Source organism: Leptodactylus fuscus, chromosome 5 (genome assembly GCF_031893055.1).
Source record: "Leptodactylus fuscus isolate aLepFus1 chromosome 5, aLepFus1.hap2, whole genome shotgun sequence".
Taxonomy (NCBI): Eukaryota; Metazoa; Chordata; class Amphibia; order Anura; family Leptodactylidae; genus Leptodactylus; species Leptodactylus fuscus.
Window position 1 is genome coordinate 119,676,763 of NC_134269.1, and position 21,822 is coordinate 119,698,584.

Here is a 21,822-nt window from a genome sequence, read left to right on the forward strand (position 1 = left end):
CAGTAGAGATATTGAGAGGCAGGGCTTAATGGACATGACTTGGATCTCTGTTAGGGCCATGGCTAAAAAGTTACTATTCATAGCATGGGGATATGGTTAGAGAAGAGCACAGATATCTGTGTTTTACACGTAGACTTATATACTTACTGATGAACACCAAGGACTTCCCACTCATGTCCAACATCCACTGGAGCATGTAAACTATGTAGTATATTTGGGCACACTGTTATCAATCTGCAAAGTAAAGACCAGCCCACCTGAAACACAGAAAATAAAAGTTTGCTAAAATATGCTCAACATTTTGCAAAAAAATCAACCAAACTTTACTAAGGCTGAGGCCCCACATTGCGGAAATGCAGCTTCTTTTGTTGCGGATTTGCTGAGTTTTTTTGAACCAAACCATGGAGTGGCTTCAAAAGGAATGGGAAATATATAGGAAGCTGTTATACTTCTACCTTCTGCTCAACCCTCCTCTGACTTTGACTCAAAAAAACGCAACGAAAAGGTGCAGAAAAAAGCTGTTTCCACAACATGGGGCCTCAGCCTTAAAAGTGGTTTTCCCATCATACAATTTTTTTTTTTTAAAATTGTGTAAGCATGCGGATAAATCATCTGCAAAGTAACTTCCCCTACTTCCTACGTGTCCTCTCTATCTAGATCTACACCCTCATCGGCCCCTTCACATTTTCAGCCTATAATGGTTAGCGTAGACAGACTTTACTAGAGAGCATGTGATTGTCACTAATGTAAACTGCATTCCCAGTTGAAACTTAGGGACTGTTCACATCACATTTTTATCATCAAATTAATTGATCAGTTTTACATATACAAAATGTTGCTAAAAACAAAGGAGTCAAAGGGTCAATGTTAAAGGGGGTCTGTCAGCAGGAAAATCGTAGCCAAAGTAATGACAATACTCTTTAAACGCTTTCCAAATATGCCTTTGTTATTCAGCATCGAAGCTCCATTATCGAGAACATCAGTGTTTTAATCCTATGCAAATTGGGTAAAAAGGCTTTTAGGGCATTTCTTATATTCCCCAGGCTTCACTCTGCAGTGTAAAGTTCTTCCTCTTAAGTGCTCCTCAACTCCATCCACCATTCTCTGATTGACAGCTCTACCTTTGGGACAGTCGGGAGGCAGTTAGAAGAGGTAATCTAGGGGCAACACATTGGCTCAGTGGTTAGCGTGCAGCCTTGCAGCGCTGGAGTCCTAGGATCAAATCCCGCCAAGAACAAAATCTGCAAGGAGTTTGTATGTTCCCCCCATGTTTGCGTGGATTTCCTCCAGTATGTCTCTACAAAGACATACTGATAGGGGGATAAAAATGGGGCTCACAATGTACAACAAAAAGGAAAAAAAAAAGAAGAGGTAATCTACGTCACAAAGTTAAACCCAGGGAATATAAGAAATTCCTCAAAAGCCCTTTTCACTTAATTTGCTTAGAAATAAAACAGTGATTTTTCTTGAAAACAGAGCTGCAAAATAACAAAGGCATATTTGCAAGGTACTGGGATTACGGTACTCTGATTATGATTGGCCTGCTGACAGGCTCCCTTTACATAAAAACGTATCAATATAGTCTGTTTTTTTGTGGGATGTCCTGATAATTAATGTTAAATTATAAAAAACTATGTAAATGGTTGGTCATCTGATTAGTTTCCATCTGTTTTCAGAATTGTATTTCTTTATTTATTTTTTTTAAATCAAAAAGTGATGTGAACAGCTCCTAACTGTTGTATTGACCATTCTGCCTAAAAGGAAATATTCCAAACACTACATAAAGCTTCATATGTTCGGACTGCACATACACTGAAAATAAGGTAAATTGAGCATGCTTGACCTGGATGAAGGCTACCTAGAGCATGTATCTCAAGGCAATAGTGCCCCAAGAGTCATACCCTGTTTCCCGAAAATAAGACAGTCTCTTACAATTAATTATCTAATGAAATATATGACCTTTCTTATTTTCGGGGGATGTCTTATGCAGCGGCTGGAGCGGGGAACAATCGGCAGTCATGCTGATGCTTCCTTAGCGGAGCGCCGGCATGACTGCTGGTTGTATGTGATCCAGAAGGTGAAGGGGGGGGGGGTCTTATGTTCGGGGAAACAGGGTAGGAAAAGGGGGAATTCATTGGATTTTTCTTAGTGACATAGATTAAGTAAAGTTACTTTCAATGTGGAAAATTATATTTTGCAAGACATTACACAGGCTAAACCCACCTTCTAACTTATCAATGAAACCAGGAAGTGGAGAGGATGTGGGAAACAAAGCGAAACACTGAGATGGGAGAAGCCCTTTTAGGAAAGGAAAGGAGAGCACAACAATCCATAGGGCTGCAAATGATCAAACATCCTTTCTCAAGTCTGTGGACTTAAATAGGGAAGTGATTTGTATAGGGAGACTATTTTCCATGTCACTATTAGACTGAAATTTATACACAACAATTATAAAATAACTTTTAGAATTTTTCAGGGCACAGTGAAGGAATGTTTTATGAATGATTATAGCTGTAAAGCTAATATTAACCTCTACTTTTAGCAAACATGAAAGGTTACTATTGCTCAATGTTAATAAGTTTACTTTTGTACAAAGATTGTTCAATTGACCAACACTTACAAATCAAGGTGCGTTTTAAAGCAAATAGTTATTTCAGCATACATACCAGACAGTCAAAGATAAGAGCCATTATCTCTAAAGGAGATATTAGTTACTAATGGGGGGTTTTAAGAGTCTACAATTCATTTATATTGCATCATTATTAACACTATAAAATACTTTGTAGATGAACCCAGATAATGGAAAGCGTGTTTCCTCTATGCATTCTCAGTGTTTCTTACCAATTAGGATGGGGCTACAAAATAGGAGAGAATTAACTATAATATGTATGGCAGAAAAGTAGCATAGAAGTGGCACTTTTTTGGCACATGACCCCGATATACCACTATGTCATTTATCTGCCATTTTCACCAAATTTGAAGACAGTTGATGGAGTAAAGTGGGGACGCTTCAGCCTCAGACCAGAAATTTGGCAAACCTCCTAAGATACACCAGGATTTTTAAGAGACAAGAGCCTCTTAATATTTCTAGGTCACATAGTACCAGTAGGCACACATGCCACTTTGACCCAGTATTTCTGTGACATGCATTTCTATTTGTACCGGAAAAACAGAAAATATACAGTGCCGAGCGCAAATAGTGTAATACTGTAGACACAAGGTGGAGTTTAAATAAACAAACAGATGGAAGCTCACATTTTTGGTTGTGACTTAGCAGTCACAACCACTTATAGTGTGTGTAGGGAGAATTCCCAAAAGATATGGACACCAGTAAGCAGTTGCTAGCCTCAGGAACGTAGTAAACCTGTGTTACACGTCAGTGTTGATACACACTTGAAAAAGGGTTTCTTCCCAAAACGTGTGGTGTATTAACCAAGTGGAATAAAGGATTTTAATTTAGACCAGTGCCTATTCTGCATCATCTTTCTTCTGTATTGGATGCATGTCTTTTTATCCCTTGTGATATGTTCTACAATGGTCCCACACCATTCCTGATAATGAGAGTCTGGTTTCACCAGTCCTGATGGAGTGGCAGGCTGCACATGTGCCCTGCTACGCCATAAATTCTCTATGACAAAGTCAGAGAAAGATGAGCACTGTACTCTGCTATCTGCTATCTAAAAGGGCAACATGGTGGCTCAGTGATTAGCACTGCAGCATTGCAGCGCTGGAGTCCTAGGTTCAAATCCCACCAGGAATAACATCTGCAAGGAGTTTGTATGTTCTCCCCATGTTTGCATGGATTTCCTCTCACTCTACAAAGACATACTGATAGGAAAAATAATGTACATTGTGAGCCCTACATGGGACACACAATCTACATAAAAAAAATAATAATTCTGAAGATTCTGCACAAAAAAAAAAGCGATTAATGACACCGATGTGCAGGCAAAAACATAAGCTTGGCATAGACAGCAGTACCCTGAGTGCACTTGGAATTTTTAGTATAGCCCCCACAATTTCCTAGTAATAAATGCTGTTATTTTTGGTGTATGTTATCCTATTTAGACTGTGCTGTCAGGAGGGCGGTGTCAGGCAGGCAAGAATTCTGTGATTATGAGCTCAGACACAGGCTGCCTTTAACTGGAGATCTGAATTACGCCCCCTGCTGAAACTAGCACATCATACTCCAAAACTACCTGTGCTTATTGATCAAGAATGGTGGAGGCTAGAGAACAAAAAATTCCAACTGTGCTGGAATCAGTGGAGCAGCAGCTATTAACAGATGCTAAGAACTAGTATTACTTGAGGTGGTGAGAGGTCCTCTTTAAATTTGAGTTGTTCTAACAACTACAGCAAGCAAAAAAAAAGCATGTAAAACAAGCAAGTACTAACAATTCATGTCTGGAAATAAAAACTAGACATGCAGGAACATTTTTCTTGAAGTTTGTTTTTGGCCACTCTGTTTTCTCATAGTAGAATACAACTTGGGCATAAATAAACAGCACTAACACATACTACATGATAGATAGATAGATAGATAGATAGATAGATAGATAGATAGATAGATAGATAGATAGATAGATAGATAGATAGATAGATAGATAGATAGTTTATATATTTAAAATAATTTTGAATTTTCCACTCGATTATTTTTTATAGCGGTTTGCTTCCTCTTTAAAAACCACAAACAGTAGGTGTTTACCAGTTACAAAAGAAATGTATTTTACAGGAACAGAAAGATCTTAAAACCATAGCCATCATGGTTAGCCAAAAGCAAAAAAACAAACACATCCCTATATTATGGTAGCATTACCTCCTGTATGACTGCGACTTTCATGTACGATTCCAGAACCAGCAATAGAGGCAAGTGAACATTCACGTGACTGAATATTTCCGCAGCTGATGTGGAATAAAATACATAAATGTTAGCTCAAAAACATGTAAAAAAAATATGCAGCACTTTACATATGCCAAAACTTACCACTATCAGAAAAAGTGTGAGCGTGCAAATCTTCCAGTATCTGAACCAAATTGGCAATCTGCTTTCCTTCCTCCACATTTCTAAGACGTACAACCAGCTTCTTGACGTTTTCTTCTAGTTCTGTTGTGCTGCTCATGGTTTCTTTCTGTCAGGGTGACGAATCATTATTTATTCCTTCATCTCTTCAATTTGTGAAGAAGTCCCACTAAAAAATGTACAGAAAATACAGTAACCTTTAGAAACTAATAAAGATTATGTGAACTGACTAACAGAGGACAGCTGCTACACATTTTACTAGCAGAAAATTCCAGCCTTAGTCACACCCATCAAATTCATATGATCACTGCACAAGTCCCTACCTCTCAGGTAATGTTAGTCTAAGTAATGTTAAAGCAAGAAGCGAAAAGGAGAAATAACTTACAGCTGCATATAACACGTTTATTATTCAAAATATGTATCATTGTGGGCCTTAGCCTTAAGCTGGTTGTACATGACTGTGTGCTAACCGACAGCTATGAATGAACAACAGGGGCGGCACATGGGGATGTCACCTTTGTGCCGCCCGTGCTTCAGTGGGACTTTCTTTCAATAAATAGGCGCCTCAGAAGCAGGGCCACAAAATCGAACAGGAATAGGACCTGTTCCATATTTTTCGGCTCAGACTATTGGACAGGAACACGTGACCATATCATTCACAGTCTTGTGTACGGGGCCATCGAAATGAACAGTTCAGTGTGCTATCTGAGAATCCCATCCCCACTTTGAGGAAAAATATGCACAGTGGACATGCTGCGATTTCCAATACCATTGCGGTTTCAAAATCGCAGCATGTCATTTCTACCTACAGAAATGCTGGTGGTTTCCCTATAGGTAGAATTGAAGTAGAAAGTCCACAAAGAAAACTTCTACAAACCTTCTGTGAAAAGCGCTGTGGGAGAAAACAGAAATTCATTGCCACTGTGGTTTTTCTCGCAGCTCTTTTTTGCTGCGGGATGCTACATGGTACCTTAGCCTAAAAAATGAAATGGCACATACTGTAATACTGCATCTATTTGGATTAAACGTAAGTCTCTGATATAGCCAGCTATTAATATTACAGTCTGCTGTAGGACTGCCCCTATGGTCTAGGGTATTGTACCAGGCAAGAAAATTGATTGCTTACCATTGGTTGGACCAGAGCCCTCCTCTGGTGGAATTGATATCTAGAGTTAATACTACTATTAGGCTGGAGAGGGGAGTATATATACAGAGAAAGGCCCAAACTAAATTTGAAAAAAATTTGAGGAGCACAGTTGGATACACCTGGTCTTCCCTCCCCGTGTCTGGTTAGGGATAAATCTCTCACTTCTACTTTATCTGTTTCCTTGATCCCCTGAGTGCTATTCTTTGCATGGAAATCAAAGGATGTTCGGGTGAATTAACGAGGGGTCCTAATGGACTTCCCCCCCTTTATTGTGTCTCCATATCTTTGAATTGTTGTTGTGTTGCTGTTGTTTTGTCGATTGTTTGATTTTATGTACAGAAAAATTCGTTTAAGGACTACCCCTATGAGAAATTAATTAGCACAGAATACTGCCCTATTTAAATTAACAGGGTGCACACTCATGTAGATGTCATATAGTCAAATTTTACTATATTTCAATATAAATGGAGACATTGAAAGAGGAATTGTAATTCAGTCGCGTGCCTCTATTATGAAACTTAAATTTGGGAAACTAGAGCTACAGATACAAACACTGCATACTGGATCAAGATTTCCCTATGAGCTTTCATTTTCCACAATCTTCCCCTAAATGTCTCAACCACAACTATTAGTTTCTCATTTACAGACCTTATAAACTTAATTTTGCAACGCAGCCATATTCAGAAGCTACCTGTACAATGCTTTCCAGTCTAAAGCATTCTATGGAGTCCTATAAATATGGGAGGCCCTAAGGGCATATAAAAGGTGCCAAACATTTATGCATATAGAATGATGCCGATTATACTCTGGACTCATGCAGTCTATCTAGTTGTATAACAAGAAAGAATATTTGCCATGTTCTCCAAGCTCAGTTCTTTTCTATGCTAGCAACAAATGACATTATATAAACTACAAAATGTACCAACCTCTACACAACAAAATAGGAATCATTTTATTATTAGAGATGAGCGAGTAGTGCTCGATCGAATACTCGTATCGGTCGAATACCACGCGGGAAAATTCCATTGAATTCAATGCAAAAACCTCCTTGTGCTCCTCGTCCTGCTACTTGGAGGATCCAATGTGTCGAACTTTGGTTTCCATGGAAACTGGAACAACATTCCTGTTTTTTCCCATAGACTATAATGTTATTCAATCGAATACTACTCGCTCATCTCTATTTATTATTAGCATTTCTTAAAGGGGTATTCCCATCTCATTGATGCTATCTATACTGCTAGTTTATGTAAATTGAAGAATCTTCTTAAATATATTGCTTTTGGAATGCTGCTTTGTTTGCCTGCTACGTGAACTTATTCCTTCCGATATTTACACAGCGTTTCCATAACGCCAGACCTGTGTGATAGGACATGCAATGTTACTCACTGCTCTCACTGTTATTTCCAGCTCTGGCAGGACTATCAGTTCAGCTAATTGCAGTTTGCTGATAAAGCAGAGTCAGAAAGAGCCCCTTCTCTATAAGCATGTGCATATTATGTGATCTGCATTTATATTAGATTTCTAGTAATTTCTAGTAATTATAATAAGTATTGTGATACTTCATAGTGTCCTGTTCAGCAAGCTGGGAGGGAATACAAGAAGTGAGTAGAAAAAAGAGCAGAGAAAGCTGCTGAAACAAGGAGATGGGAAAACCCCTTTAGACTAAGGTTCCACGGGCCATAATCGCAGCACAAAAGCGCTGCGGAAAGAACCGCTGCGTGATCGCTTTGCGGTTCTTTCCGCAGCGCTTTGAACAGAAAGTTCACGGAGTTTTCCTCCATGCACTTTCTCTTCCCATTATATCTACGGGAAAGCCGCCGGCGTTTCCATAGATATAATTGACATCCTGCGATTTGCAAAGCCGCAACGTGTCCGCGCTGCGATTTCTTCCGCAAAGTGGACATGGGATTGGCACAAATCCCATCCCCTTTGCTTGCACTGTAAACAGCCGCGATTTTTGCCGCAGCGCAAATCGCGGCATTTACGTCCCGTGGAGCCCCAGCCTTAATGCTATCTGCAGAACAGTGTTCAATACAGACAGAGGAACTCACTAGCAGTAAGTGCAGATTTCTTTCTCATTGACAGCTCTTACGATAGGTGCACACATGTGTTGGAATTTCCGTTTTTTGGATCCAATTTTTCAAGTGGAATGGGGAACGGAATCCCCAAACAGTCATCGATCACAGATGTGAAACTAGCCTTAGCTTTTCGGACTCCAAATCCCCATATTCTCTGTCCCAGCAATGATAGGGTTAAGTGTGTCAGTGCTGAAGCATAGAAGGGGTGTGGAAGCCTGAAGAGATAACAGCTGCCAGTGAGAAAGAAATCTGCACTTAATGCTCACTTTGAACAGCCTTGCAAAGCACTGGAAATCAGGTGATGGAGGTCGGGCCTAGGGTCGCCATTAAACGGGAGCATAAAGGTGCCACTGTACTGTACAAGAGCATAAGGTAAAAAAAAACAAAAACATTTGGACAAAAAAAAAAAAAATGCTACATGTAGGACTTTTCTATCCGTGTGAAAAAGTGAACAGTAAGTGTCTGCTATACTTTTAACACTGAAGTCTATGGGCAATCAGAGTTACTGATAGCCATCAGTTACTGTACGTTTGTGTTCGTTATGATAGGTGTCAGTTTTTTTTTTTAAAGGACAGCTTCTGAACGGAATCCAACAGTAGTGTGAACCCTACCTTAGCTTCTACGAGGACTAATAATGGCTTAAAAAACTCAAGGCCACGAGCCCCAAGGTATATTCCCACTCTCCATTTTTATACATACTGTACTAGTAACAAAAATTTCAATATACCTGGATGAATATTACCACAATAAAGCAATGAAATATTACATTCATAGGCCTGGTTCACATCTGTGCATGGGTTTCCATTCAGGGATTATTTTTTGCATAAAAATAGCGGTTACCTTAGGAAACCTGCGGACCCCATAGACTATAATGGGGTCTGTGTGGTTTCTGCTCTGTTTCCACAAGAAAAATGCAGAGAGAAAAGTGCTTCTTGCAGATTCCTCACGGAATCCGCCTCCCATTGTTTTCAATGGAAGGCAGAGATGGCAGCAGGACGTGGAAAAAAGTGGCGTCCTGCTCAATCTTGCCGCAAATTTTGCCTGAGGGGTTCACGGCTGGAGACTCCCTCCTGATTAAGCCCATTCATCCAGGCCTAATCAGAAGCTGGATGCCTGAACCGAATGCTGATGCACTGAATCGGCATCCCATCACGACTACACCACGGCTAAAATACTGGTGGCAGAAAACGAAGAGGAATTCCTCTTCATTTTCTGCCGTGTGAACACAACCTGACACATTTGTTCCTGTCGGCCCATGCACATTACTATGCATTGCATGGATCAATGTCTGGGCCACAAAACTCAGGAGAAGTCCTATTCCTGTCCGGTTTTGCGGCCGAGTGATGGAGAGCCAAGCGCAGGTGTGAACATAGCCATAGATGTTTTACAGCTTCTTTACAGCAGCCATTTATGAAGGAGTCGCAGATCCAGTCCTGGTGTGTTCAGGCATGTTGGCATCACATGGCCTCACAGTCACGTGCTATTCATGTACACATAACCACTGAGTGCCTGGGACCGCCCCCAGTGCTGCGAGAGAATTCATTTGCAAACTGACGAAAACCAAGAAGACATCTAAAGGTAGGAGAAGAATAGCCTTTCTTAAGGCTGTTCCTACGTGTGATCGACAAAAAAAATTGATTTTAATGGTAGAATCCCTTTAATTTTTTTTTCAAACAACATTTTTGCCTAATTTTGTTAAATGGGTTTTCCTATGAACACAACCATATGTATATTTGTAGACAATGAAATGATTTTTTTTGCAAATGTTTAATAAAAATATAAATAATTCTACAGATATTCTATAACCATGCAACAGTCTCATGTCCTGAGCAGTTGCCAATGGATATACTCATGACTGCAGGAACTTTCTATGATCTGGGATTTGTCAGAAAGCCAGCGATGATACAGTTCACACAGGGTTTTTTGGTCAGGATTTTGAGGCCGTATCCGCCTCAAAATCCTGACCAAAAGGACGGCTCCCATTGATTTCAACGGGAGTCGGTCAGTTCATTTTCCTGAAGCAGTTTGTTCCGGCTCACGGAAAAAGAAGTGAGATGCTCATTCTTTTAGGAGGATTCGCCTCGTGACAGCCGCCTGAAGACACTCCCTCCTGACTAGGCCCATTCATCCAGTCGCAGCTACCAGTATTTTGGTCCGGAACCCGGCCTCCGCCTCAGGTTCCGGACCAAAAAACCCTGTGTGAACTCACCCTGAGGCTGAGGTCACACTGAGTTTTTTTGGTCAGGAATTTGGTCAGGAGTACGCCTCAAAATCAGCCTATAAAAAAAAGCCTCCCAATAGAACTCGATTGGGAGGCTTCCTGACCAAAAAAACTCTGTGTGAACTCAGCCTTAGGGGTCATTCACACGGAGTAGAGTGGTGCTGATTCTGCCACGATAACTCGCTGCAGAATCAGTGCTGATAAAAAAAAAAGACTCCCATTGAGTTCAATAGATGCAGCCTTCTGTGCGGAACACATTGAAATCAATGGGAGGCTTTTTAACACATTGATTTCAATGTGTGCCGCGTAGAAGACAGCACCCATTAAACTCAATGGGAGTCTTTTTATTAGCGCTGATTCTGCAGCGAGTTATTGTGGCAGAATCAGCACCACTTTACTCCATGTGAATGACCTTTGTGCACATGTTATCAGGTAAGGAAGCTACATGCATGAGCAGACAGATAGCATAACTGAGCTTCTGTCAAGTCCCAGACCTTAGAAAGTTCTTGCATTAATGATCGTATCCACTAAAAACTGAAAGACCACAGACTGTCAGCTCCAAGATGACTAGAGAAAATCTTTAAAACTCTGCAAAATTTTTAATTACTTATATTTGCAAAAAGATTTAAACTTTTAATTGTCTACGAACTTAAATCTGGTTATGTTAATGAAAAATACCCTTTAAAATAAATGGCAAGGTGTATGAGGGGCGTTCATTAAAGATTTCCCCTGACTAATGGCCCGTGCACACGGAGTAAACGCGGGCTCATTTTTGCATAATACACGTGTAAAAAAACGTCATTGAAATGGGAGTCTGATTTTTACACGTGTATTATGCAAAAATGAGCGCGAGTTTACTCCATGTGCATGGGCCCTAACTTCTATTTATCACAGGACGCTGTGCCAATTTGCAACTCAGAACTGATAACAGTCTTGACTTTACAGGGGGTATGGAGTTTGATACTGGACCCAGTGAAAGGCAGAACAGTCATCAAGTTCCTTTACTTGAAAGGCCACACACGTTCAATGAGATGACAGAGGTTTATGGTGATGATTCCCCAAAATATGATGTAGTCAAAAACTGGCATCATCAATTCAAATGTGGACTTTGGTGGAAAAGGCTCCAATTCCAGGGAGACCCCACTCTGCTATTGCTGAACATACCATCCTGCAAGTGTAGGTGGCCATTTTGGAAAAAACGCCATATAACCATTCGCCACCTAGCCCAAAACGTCAAGTTTAGTATGGGGTCCATGGGAAAAAAAAAAAATCATTCAAGACCAACTTTCCGTGCATAAAGTATCTGCTCGCTGGGTTCCCCGGATGCTCACACCTCTCCAGAAGCAGGAATGAGTTAAATTCTCTCAGGCTCTATTGACAATGTGCCAAGGAAACCAGGAGGACTTTTTGAACAGACTGATCACACAGGATGAAAGCTGGGTCCATCACTATGATCCTGAGACTAATGTCCAGTCGATGCAATGGAAGCATCAAGATTGAACGCCTCCAAAGAAGGCATGTGTCCAACCCTCGGCAGGCAAGGTCATGCTCAGAGTATTTTGGGACTAGAACGGGGTAGTATTGATGGATTTCCTAGCAAAGGGTACCATGATCACTGGTGCATACTATGCTTCACTGCTGAAGTAATTGCAGGAGGCCATCAAAACCAATAGATGTGGAATGCTCACCAAATGTGTCCGCCTTCTGTAAGGCAATGCACCAATTAACAACTCACATGTTGCCCAAATGGAAGCATGCTCTTGTGACTTTGAAATTCTACCGCATCCCCCTTATTTAACCCCTTAGCGACCCAGGGCGTAATAATATGTCCTGGGTCGCATGGGAATGTATGGCGAGAGCTCAGGAGCTGAGCTCCCGCCATACAGGGTGGATGCCAGTTTTATAATACAGCCGGCACCTGTTGTTAACAGTAACGATCAGTGCCCGAACTGACTGCGGCTGTTAACCCTTTAGACGCCACGGTCAAATGGAACTGCAGCATATAAATTGTGCAGGTGCCACGGGCGACGCCATTTTTCACTGATCGCCACCCTCCTGAACGTCCTATTGAAGGCTCCCAGGCTTGTCAATGCTTTAGCTCTATTGCATGCTGCCAGAGGCAGAGTCTAATAGAACTGTTGGTATTTTGCTATTCACTGTAATACAGTAGTATTGCAGTGAATAGCATGAGTGATCAAACCTCCTAGGTTTCAAGGTCCCTAGGGGATCTGACCATAAAAGTAAAAGAAGAAAAAAAAAGGATTTAAAAGTATTAAAAAAAAAAAATACAAAAGTTCAACTCACCCCCCTTTCCCTAGATCAGGTATAAAAATAAACAAAGAAAAGTAAACATAAAAACATTAGGTACCTCTGGGCTCCAAAATGCCCGAACTATTAAAATATTTATCCCATTCTGTGAATGGCATAGTGGCGAAAAAATCAAAATAGCCAAATGTTTTTTTCAACAAAAATTGAATAAAAAGTGATCAAACCAACAGATCTTTCCCCAAATGTTATCAATAAGGGAGTATTTACACTGAGTTTCCATGGGCGGATTCTGACGTGGAAAGTGTGTCAGAATCCACGCGGGGAAAAAAGCCTCCCATTGACTTCAATGGGTTCCATTTTCTGCGAGCGGAGAGGGTGGAAAAAGGAACCCATTGAAGTCCATGGGAGGCTTTTTTCCCCGCACAGATTCTGATACGCATTCCGCATCAGAATCCGCTCATGGAAACTCCGTGTGAATGCCCCCTAAAACATCATCTTGTCCCACATAAAAAGAGGGTTCCCAGCTCCATACATACCGTGTTTCCCCAAAAATAGGTCATCCCCGAAAATAAGGCATGGGGGAGGTTTCTGTTTAATGGCCTAATATAAGGCACCCACCGAAAATAAGGCATCCCCCAAAAACCATTGCAGCCTGCTGAACACTGTGTGCGATGTTCTGTGTGCACAGGAAAGCCGGCTGCTGTGATACCGTAGGTTGTATCCACTGTCCCTGCTGTAGGATGAGCTGGGAGATGCCCGCTGTGCATATGCTGCGGGGAGTTGGCTCTCCCAGCTCATCCCACAGCAGCCAGTATCACAGCAGAGGAAGCATACAGCTTTCCTGTGCACATGGAACACAGTGCACAGCATTCAGCTGGCTGCAATGCCCACAAAGGGAGGCTCTCCGGCAACTGCCGGCAGCCTCGCTAAGCCCCACCCACCACTTTGGCCGCCACGATCAACAGCAGCACCAGCGCTGCTATGAAGATGGGGAAGGTAAGTAGCCTACCTCCCCCTCCCCTCCCCTAACCTCCTGCATGTCTTAGACACCACCCCCACCCCCCCCGAAAATAAGACGTTCTATATTTAGGACGAGAATTTAATATAAGACACTGTCTTCTTTTTGGGTAAACACGGTATAAATATGAAAAAGTTACATGTGTCACAACATGGCGACACAAAAATTTTTCATTTTTTAAAAGGTATCAAAACATTACAAATACTTTTATAAATTTGGTATCGCCAAGTTCATACAAATCCACAGAATACAGATAACATGTCATTTTTACCACACAGTGAACGCTGTAAAAATTAACAACATATGAAATTGGCGCAAATGCATTTTTTTCCAATTTCAACTCATTCTGAATTTTTTACCAGCTTCCCAGTATATTGTACAGGATATTGAATGGCACCATTATAAAGTACAATTTGATTTGCAAACAATAATCTATTATGTGACTCTGTAAACAGAAAAATGAAAAAGTTAAGGCTCTTGAAATGTGGGGAGGGAAAAACGAAAATATGAAAATGAAAAATGGCCGGTCGTTAAGGGGTTAATCAACCTCGCACCATCGGATTTCCACCTTTTTCCAACAATGACGTTATTTTTGAAGGACAACCATTTTCCAGATAATGAGACTCTGATGACTGTTGACTTCTACAAGCGAGGGGTTTATAGTTGCTTAAAGAGGACCTTTCACCATTTTTCACACAGGCAGTTCTATATACTGGCGGAAAGCTGACAGTGCGCTGAGTTCAGCGCACTGTCGGCTTTCCCGATCTGTGCCCGGTGTGAAGAGCTTACAGTCCGGTACCGTAGCTCTTCTATGGTCAGAAGGGCGTTTCTGACTGTTAGCCAGAGACGTCCTTCTGCCTCGCGGCGCCAATCGCGCTGTGCTGTGGAGCGGGGAGGAACGCCCCCTCCCTCTGCTCGCACTACTCGTCCATAGACGAGCATTATCAGGGAGGGAGGCGTATAGAACTGCCTGTGGGCAAAATGGTGAAAGGTCCTCTTTAAAGAGATTTGAGAAGTGTGTGTCCCTAGGTGGCACATATGTAGAGAATGACTCATAACTGTGCCAAGCTTTATTGCTCTAAGTCCACAGGAAGTGGGTCAGGGAAAATATTTAGGCTGAGTTCACAGGGGGTATTTTGGTCAGGATTTTGAGGCCATATCCACCTCAAAATCCTGACCAAAAAGACGGCTCCCATTGAAATCAATGGGAGCCGGTCAGTTCTTTTTTTCCGTGAGCCGGAAATGGACATGCTCATTCTTCAGGCAGAGACACCCCACAAGTCCGCCTGAAGACACTCCCTCCTCCCGACTAGGCCTATTCATTGGGCCTAATTCGGAGCAGAGTGCGCGACTGGATGCATCCAGTCGCAGATACCAGTATTTTGGACCGGAACCTGAGGCAGCCCTCCAGTGTGAACTCAGCCTTAATGAATGCCCCTCATAATCTCATAATCTGTCACAGCACAGAGCTACTCCAGTACACACAAGACATGACAGGGAAATTCCAGTATACACATGTATCACAAACGCTAGGTCCACACTAGCGCCCGGAGTCCGTTCTGAGCTTTCCGTCTTCTGCATGCAGAAGACGGAAAGCTGTCAGACCGAGTCCGGCCGTGTGAGTTTTATGCTCTCTGCCGCGAAACGGTTTTTTTTTAAACCGGACACAGAGTACTACATGTCTGACACTGTGTCCGATTTAAAAAAAAAAAACGGTTTCACGGCGGAGAGCATAAAACGCATATTACATGACAGGACTACTCCAGTATACACATGGATCACTGAGCAGTACACACATATTACCTGACAGGACTACTCCAGTATACACATGGATCACTGAGCAGTACACACATATTACCTGACAGGACTACTCCAGTATACACATGAATCACTGAGCAGTACACACATATTACCTGACAGGACTACTCCAGTATACACACTTAACAGTGAGCAGTATACACATATTACCTGACAGGACTACTCCAGTATACACACGTAACAGTGAGCAGTATACACATATTACCTGACAGGGCTACTCCAGTATACACACGTAACAGTGAGCAGAATACACATATTACCTGACAGGACTACTCCAGTATACACATAAATCACTGAGCAGTACACACATATTACCTGACAGGACTACTCCAGTATACACATGAATCACTGAGCAGTATACACATATTACCTGACAGGACTACTCCAGTATACACACGTAACACTGAGCAGTACACACATATTACCTGACAGGACTACTCCAGTATACACATGAATCACTGAGCAGTATACACATATTACCTGACAGGACTACTCCAGTATACACACGTAACACTGAGCAGTACACACATATTATCTGACAGGACTACTCCAGTATACACATGAATCACTGAGCAGTATACACATATTACCGGACAGGACTACTCCAGTATACACATGAATCACTGAGTAGTATACACATATTACCTGACAGGACCTCTCCAGTATACACAAATATGTCATGACATAACTACACCAGTATACATGGGTACCACAGCACAGGGCTACTCCTGTACACACAAGACATGACAGGGAAACTACAGTATACACACGTATCACTCAGCAATATACACATATTACATGACAGGAATACTCCAGTATACAAGGGTATCATAGCAGAGGGCTACCAAAGTATACAAGAGTATCACAAGCTACTCCACTACACACACTACATGACTGGAAGACTACAATATATACATTTTATGTGACTGGACTACTCCAGTATACACAGGTATCACAGTGCAGGTCTGCTCCAGTATACACGAAAATGACATGACAGGACTACTCCAGTATACAGGGGTATTACTACACTGTATACATATCTACAGCAATGCATCTCCCATAAAGTTGTGAGTAAGCAGCAGCAGAGAAGTAGTGATCCCGCTGATAAGTAAGTTATGTCTCCTCCTGTATGTGACCTGCCGATCTGGTCAGTAACAAGGCAGAGCTTTGTGTCATTTACCTCACCGTCCCCGCAGCAGAAAGCACAACAATCTCCTGTAGAGTCGCACACATGTAAAGGAAAGGGATTCCCGAGTCGCTGGTTGGTTGTAGGCGCTGTCACTCTCCAGTTACCATCTGTGGTGATTGGGTGGAGGAGAGGACGTAACACTGCTCCCTGGAGGCTATAGAGGCGCAGACTTCTTCCTCTGACGAGAGCTGCATCCTGCCCTGGGAAACTCCATGAGCCCAGCGAGCCGGCTGGCTGTATAAGCTAGCTGGACATTGAGCAGCCCTGTGTGTATGGGAATCCCTTCTCCCCTTTCCCTCAGCTGACTTACCATTCATTGGTGGCTCAGGGAGGGGGCGGGCACAGGCTTAACCAGGGCAGTGCTGGGAGGGGAATTCCTCTTGGATCCCTGCCAGCACCAACAAAGCAACTTGAAGGACAGGAGACTTGCGCAGAAGGAAAGCCAAGCAGGTCCTGGTGCTGGCAGGATCTACAAGAGCAGGAGCAGCCAGCCGGCATCAAAAAGGGTAAGCAAGTTGGCTGGTTCTCCTGCTCAAGTTGAGCAGGGCACCAGTACAGGGGCTCCTTTTCCACTTACAACAGCTTCCAGATGCCCAAGAGCCGGCTGGCTGGCTTCCCCTCCGCATATTAATTTTCCGCTTCTAAATGGGGAAAACACTTGGACCATAGTTTATGTTGTTCAGCCTAAGCTTGTCCCTAGGAGAGGAAGGATTTGCACATGTGGTAGGGAAAGGCTTTTGCAAAATACTTTTGTAATTGGCCTGGCAGAACTTGCTAAATCACTGATAGTAGCAAGTTTACAAGTTTTAGCACAGTTTGCTAGTTCCCTGATGTGCCACATGGTTTCTGCTATTGTGTAGCTCACCCCTTCCCCCTCAGTTAATGTCTTTGTTCAGATTGGGGTTAGATGTGTGGAGGTTGCTGTACTGGACAGGCAGGGAGGTGAGGGTTAACAACTGCTGAATATTATATGGCTTCAGAAAGAAAAAAGTCTGAAATGTTTATTCGTGGATTATAAGGTCTTAAACAACAGATCCTTCATGATAACATTACATGACACTGATGGTACCAGGCAGGTGGCGGGAGCATTAATAAATAAAATGTAGCATGGCAGTGTAAGGCTGTGTATGTGACATTATGGCCGTGCATAAAATAAGTCTTTAGCCTTATAATAGTCTCTCTTATGAGGGCCCGCACTACTGGAAATATACTGTATACAGTACTGTCCTAATGATTATACATTTTTCAATAGTGGTTAGTCTGCTGTACTTTATAATATTCTGCTATTACTGTTATTCCATGGACTGACTGTCTGGTGAGCCCCTGACCCCTGAGAAGCCAGAGCTGCAGTTGGAGGGAAGAAACAGCAGCATGAATCAATGAGGAGGAGTATATCAGACTACCCCAGGCTCCCTATAGGCACTGTAGCTGATCTGTAGTCACAGATCACAGCTCTGCCTTACATGAGGTCAGCTAAAAAGCACCGTTCTAAGCAGAAAGCTCAGAGGAAAATAAATAACCCCCTGATGGTATTAAGTATATGAGTTCATGACTCACTTTCAGTTTCCAACTACAGTCAGTAAAGCTATCGGCACTGGAAGAATGTGAACACTGTCTTAATGTAAATATGAGAGGTGCATTAATTCAAACACTCCCATGTTAGTAGAAGGTTAAAATGAATGGGAGACACTAGAGTTTTCAGCTACTTGTTCTCAGTGTTGTTTGTGAATAGAATATGAATTTAAGTTGCAGGATACAACCCGTAAAGGGATTACGTTTTACAGCTACTACAAATATGCAAGTAACAATTCCTAGAACCAAGGGTTAATGGCCTGACATGTAGCAGTGGCAATGTGCAGAGAAAATCCAAAAGAGGCATGGTGCTAGTGCTGACAACCATTCTAGTGACTTGAAAAAGGTCATCTTAAGCCTTCTTCACACTTTGCTTTTATATCTGCCATTTTAAAATATATATGTAAAAATGTAGTAAAAGACAGAAATGTCTGCTTTACATGGAGTGAGAAGCAGCAGTCCTGTGCAAGTTACAACAATTAGTGTTGTTAGTTTTGATGGCTGATATGCTGACACACTGGTGACGGCTTATAAAGTTTTATGTTTGTGTAATAACAGTAACCTCTATTACAAAATTGTCTGACCACTGTATAAGCAATGCTATCTGCAATGTCGCTCCTGCTACCTCTTGTGTCACCCCTTCTGCCTCATAGATGGTAAGCTTTTGTGAGCAGGGCCCTCAGTCTCATTGTATGAAGTGACTATTTCTTGTATTGTATCTTTTGTCTATATTGAGCCCTACAAATTGTTCAGTGCCACTATATAAATACAATTTTTCTTTTTTATTATTATTATTACCAGCCATCATGGCTACCAGCCCACTAAAACCTTCTGAGAAAGAGGAAAAGGCCAATATGGTACAGTAACAAGTACATGGTTTGCATCACATACGCAGTAGCAAGTTTTTACAGAGAAGCTACAGCTCAAATTGTTTTGTTATATTATGTTTATTATATGATGCTCAGTCGTCCTCGAACCCCTCTTAGCACATTTGTAATTGCGGCAGTTTGCCATTATTGTTGTTATTATTATATTCCAGGATACCACCTTTCTTGTTACAGACATGCTCCCAGTATCATCCCACGATCTATTAGAAGCCATTGTGAGGTGGAAGCATGGCCTGGGATAAGTATTGCTCTGGAAGGCCCTGGTATGTTTTGTAATACAGCAAGTGCGGGGATCTTCGGCAGTCGCCAGGGAATAAGGCAAGCAGCGCAATAGCATTGTTTTGTAAGGAGATAGCCATACCGCTCAGGGCACGGCATTAGTATGACACTACGAGGCAGGATAGTACAGTACAGCTGCCTTAACCACTTCAGACCGGTCTCGACTTCCTCAATAATAGGAATTCACTTTATTCTACAGCTGCCGTGCAATTTGTGGGTGCACGGCCGCTTACAGTCAAAGTGGCCATCCTGTAGCGTGGGCATGCGCAGTCAGCTCTGCCCAGGCCCGATGCCTGGCAGAGTGAATTCAGAGCCGTAAGACGCCGCGGGGACGCTGCGCGGAGAAGACTTCTAAAGGTAGGAAAAGAACCAGCGTTGATTGGCCGACTGTATAGCATTCTGGCAGCAGTTAGTTCAACGCTGGTTGGTAGGTTTTTTTCACTGACTCGGGGATCTAGCTAACACCCAAAAGTTGGCAGCACACCATGTGCAGGTACGGTTGTGCCTATAACAGAACGGGATAACATGACTAGCGAAGAGGTGTCACATATCCTAGGAATAAATAATAGGAGGATACTACGGCAATCTTAAAACACTGGTCACACACACGCATCGAAGCGTCAACAGGTACACGGGTATACGGGTTACCCCAAGTTGTAAAAAACAATAAAGTATCACATTGCGGATCCAAGTTTGTCTCATATAGCTAGAGAATATCAGGATACAACTAGCAGAATTGACTGATTTATTTTTGGTGCTGGCTATTTGGCATTGTGTGCATTAATTGTGATTTATGTGCCCCTAAGGTCCAGGATATTACGACCTCAATAAGTGGCAGTATGCAAGCACGAGAGGTGCAACCAGCGGAAGCTAAGTCACCAATGGAGCCAGGGAAAGGGACCAGTACTGACGTTAATGGGGGGGAAGTACTTATTATATATTATACATATTTTATATTATATAGTATACATATTGGCCGGGGCCAGAAGCGTATTATATAGTATACGTAGCTAGAATAAGGATAACCTCTCTCCCCCAACGTAGATACCAATAATAATGGCCTCCTTCCCAAAAAAGTAGCTATTTTAGATGGGAACATATACGGCGGGTGGGAGGTCGTGCCAGCCGAAAGCAATAACACATTTATTGGACCGGATGTCCGAGTGATCCCAACAGTTCAGTCAATTTTCTTTGGGTAATCCATGCAAGCGGTAACGACATGGTCTCTGTCCGGCGGCCAGAGCTGATCACCAGTATATGATCGGACTTCGACAGGTTTCCAACCCCTTTTTTCCAGCCTTAGTCGCTGTATGAGATGATTCCAAGGTTACAGTGCAGCGCGCCTGATCCGCAGTAGCGGTCAGGCACTACCAGCTTCAGGGGGACAAACGGATGCTGCTGCGAAGGATGGTGTACACCTAAATGACATTGAACTGGACATTTTTTGTAGCGGGGATCCAAGATAGAATAGAAAGGGTGCAGTTTCTGCTTATGGGGGGTTGGACCTCGTTGTAGGTTAACACCGAGATCCGGTGGCATATAGCAGGACTTTGGCCCCCTTTCTCAGCGATGAAGAGGACCAACGACGTGTACCACCAGAGACAAATCCAACACGTGCCCACCAGGGGGTGGGGCACACACCACAACGTTCGCTGAGGAGGAGGGTAACGGGTTACTGCATATACGTTATATATTTATATATATATGTGTGATATATGTAATAAAGCTGTGGCTGACCCCACCCATTAAAAGGTAACTGTTGTCTGTAATTATATTGATGTTCACACTCAAAGGGGGTTTTGGTGGAGGGGAAGGGGTTTTTGGTCCAGGAAAAATGCTCCATATGAACGGTCACAGTCTAGACTAGAGTTACCTCAGGAAGGTATGGTGGTAGATGCTAGAATGGATAGGTATGATAGGGTTAAATAAGTACAAAAAATAGGGTGCACTGAGCGGATCGGCAATTAAAGTGGGTATACCACAAGTAGATTTACAACAAGGTTCCAACAATTTACAACAATGAGCGGCAGTTCTATTTACGTCCCTTTGAACAGGGGAGCGACAAAAATCAAACAATAAACCAATTTGGGTATAACCCAATAAAATATATAGAAAACTGCGCTGAACCTATATCTATAAAAAACAGATTTTTTATTGAAGACACTTAGTAAAAACACTAAGTGTCTTCAATAAAAAATCTGTTTTTTATAGATATAGGTTCAGCGCAGTTTTCTATATATTTTATTGGGTTATACCCAAATTGGTTTATTGTTTGAGGTATGATAGGGTGTCTTGTAATACAGCTTAAGGGTGCATTCACACTAC

General features: G+C 42.3%; 1 protein-coding gene across 1 annotated transcript in view; it reads right to left on the minus strand.

Moving 5' to 3' along the window:
* LRRK2 (leucine rich repeat kinase 2) overlaps positions 1-16,818 on the minus strand; it is a 170,821-nt gene extending 154,003 nt beyond the window's left edge. The window contains exons 1-4 of the mRNA XM_075274148.1: positions 16,751-16,818; positions 4,985-5,189; positions 4,817-4,902; positions 148-257 (exon numbers count right to left, since the gene is read on the minus strand). Coding sequence (XP_075130249.1) covers positions 148-257; positions 4,817-4,902; positions 4,985-5,120 — 332 coding nt within the window. The 5' untranslated portion in view covers positions 5,121-5,189; positions 16,751-16,818. The remainder of the gene's footprint in view (positions 1-147; positions 258-4,816; positions 4,903-4,984; positions 5,190-16,750) is intronic.
* Between the last annotated feature and the right edge of the window lie 5,004 nt (positions 16,819-21,822).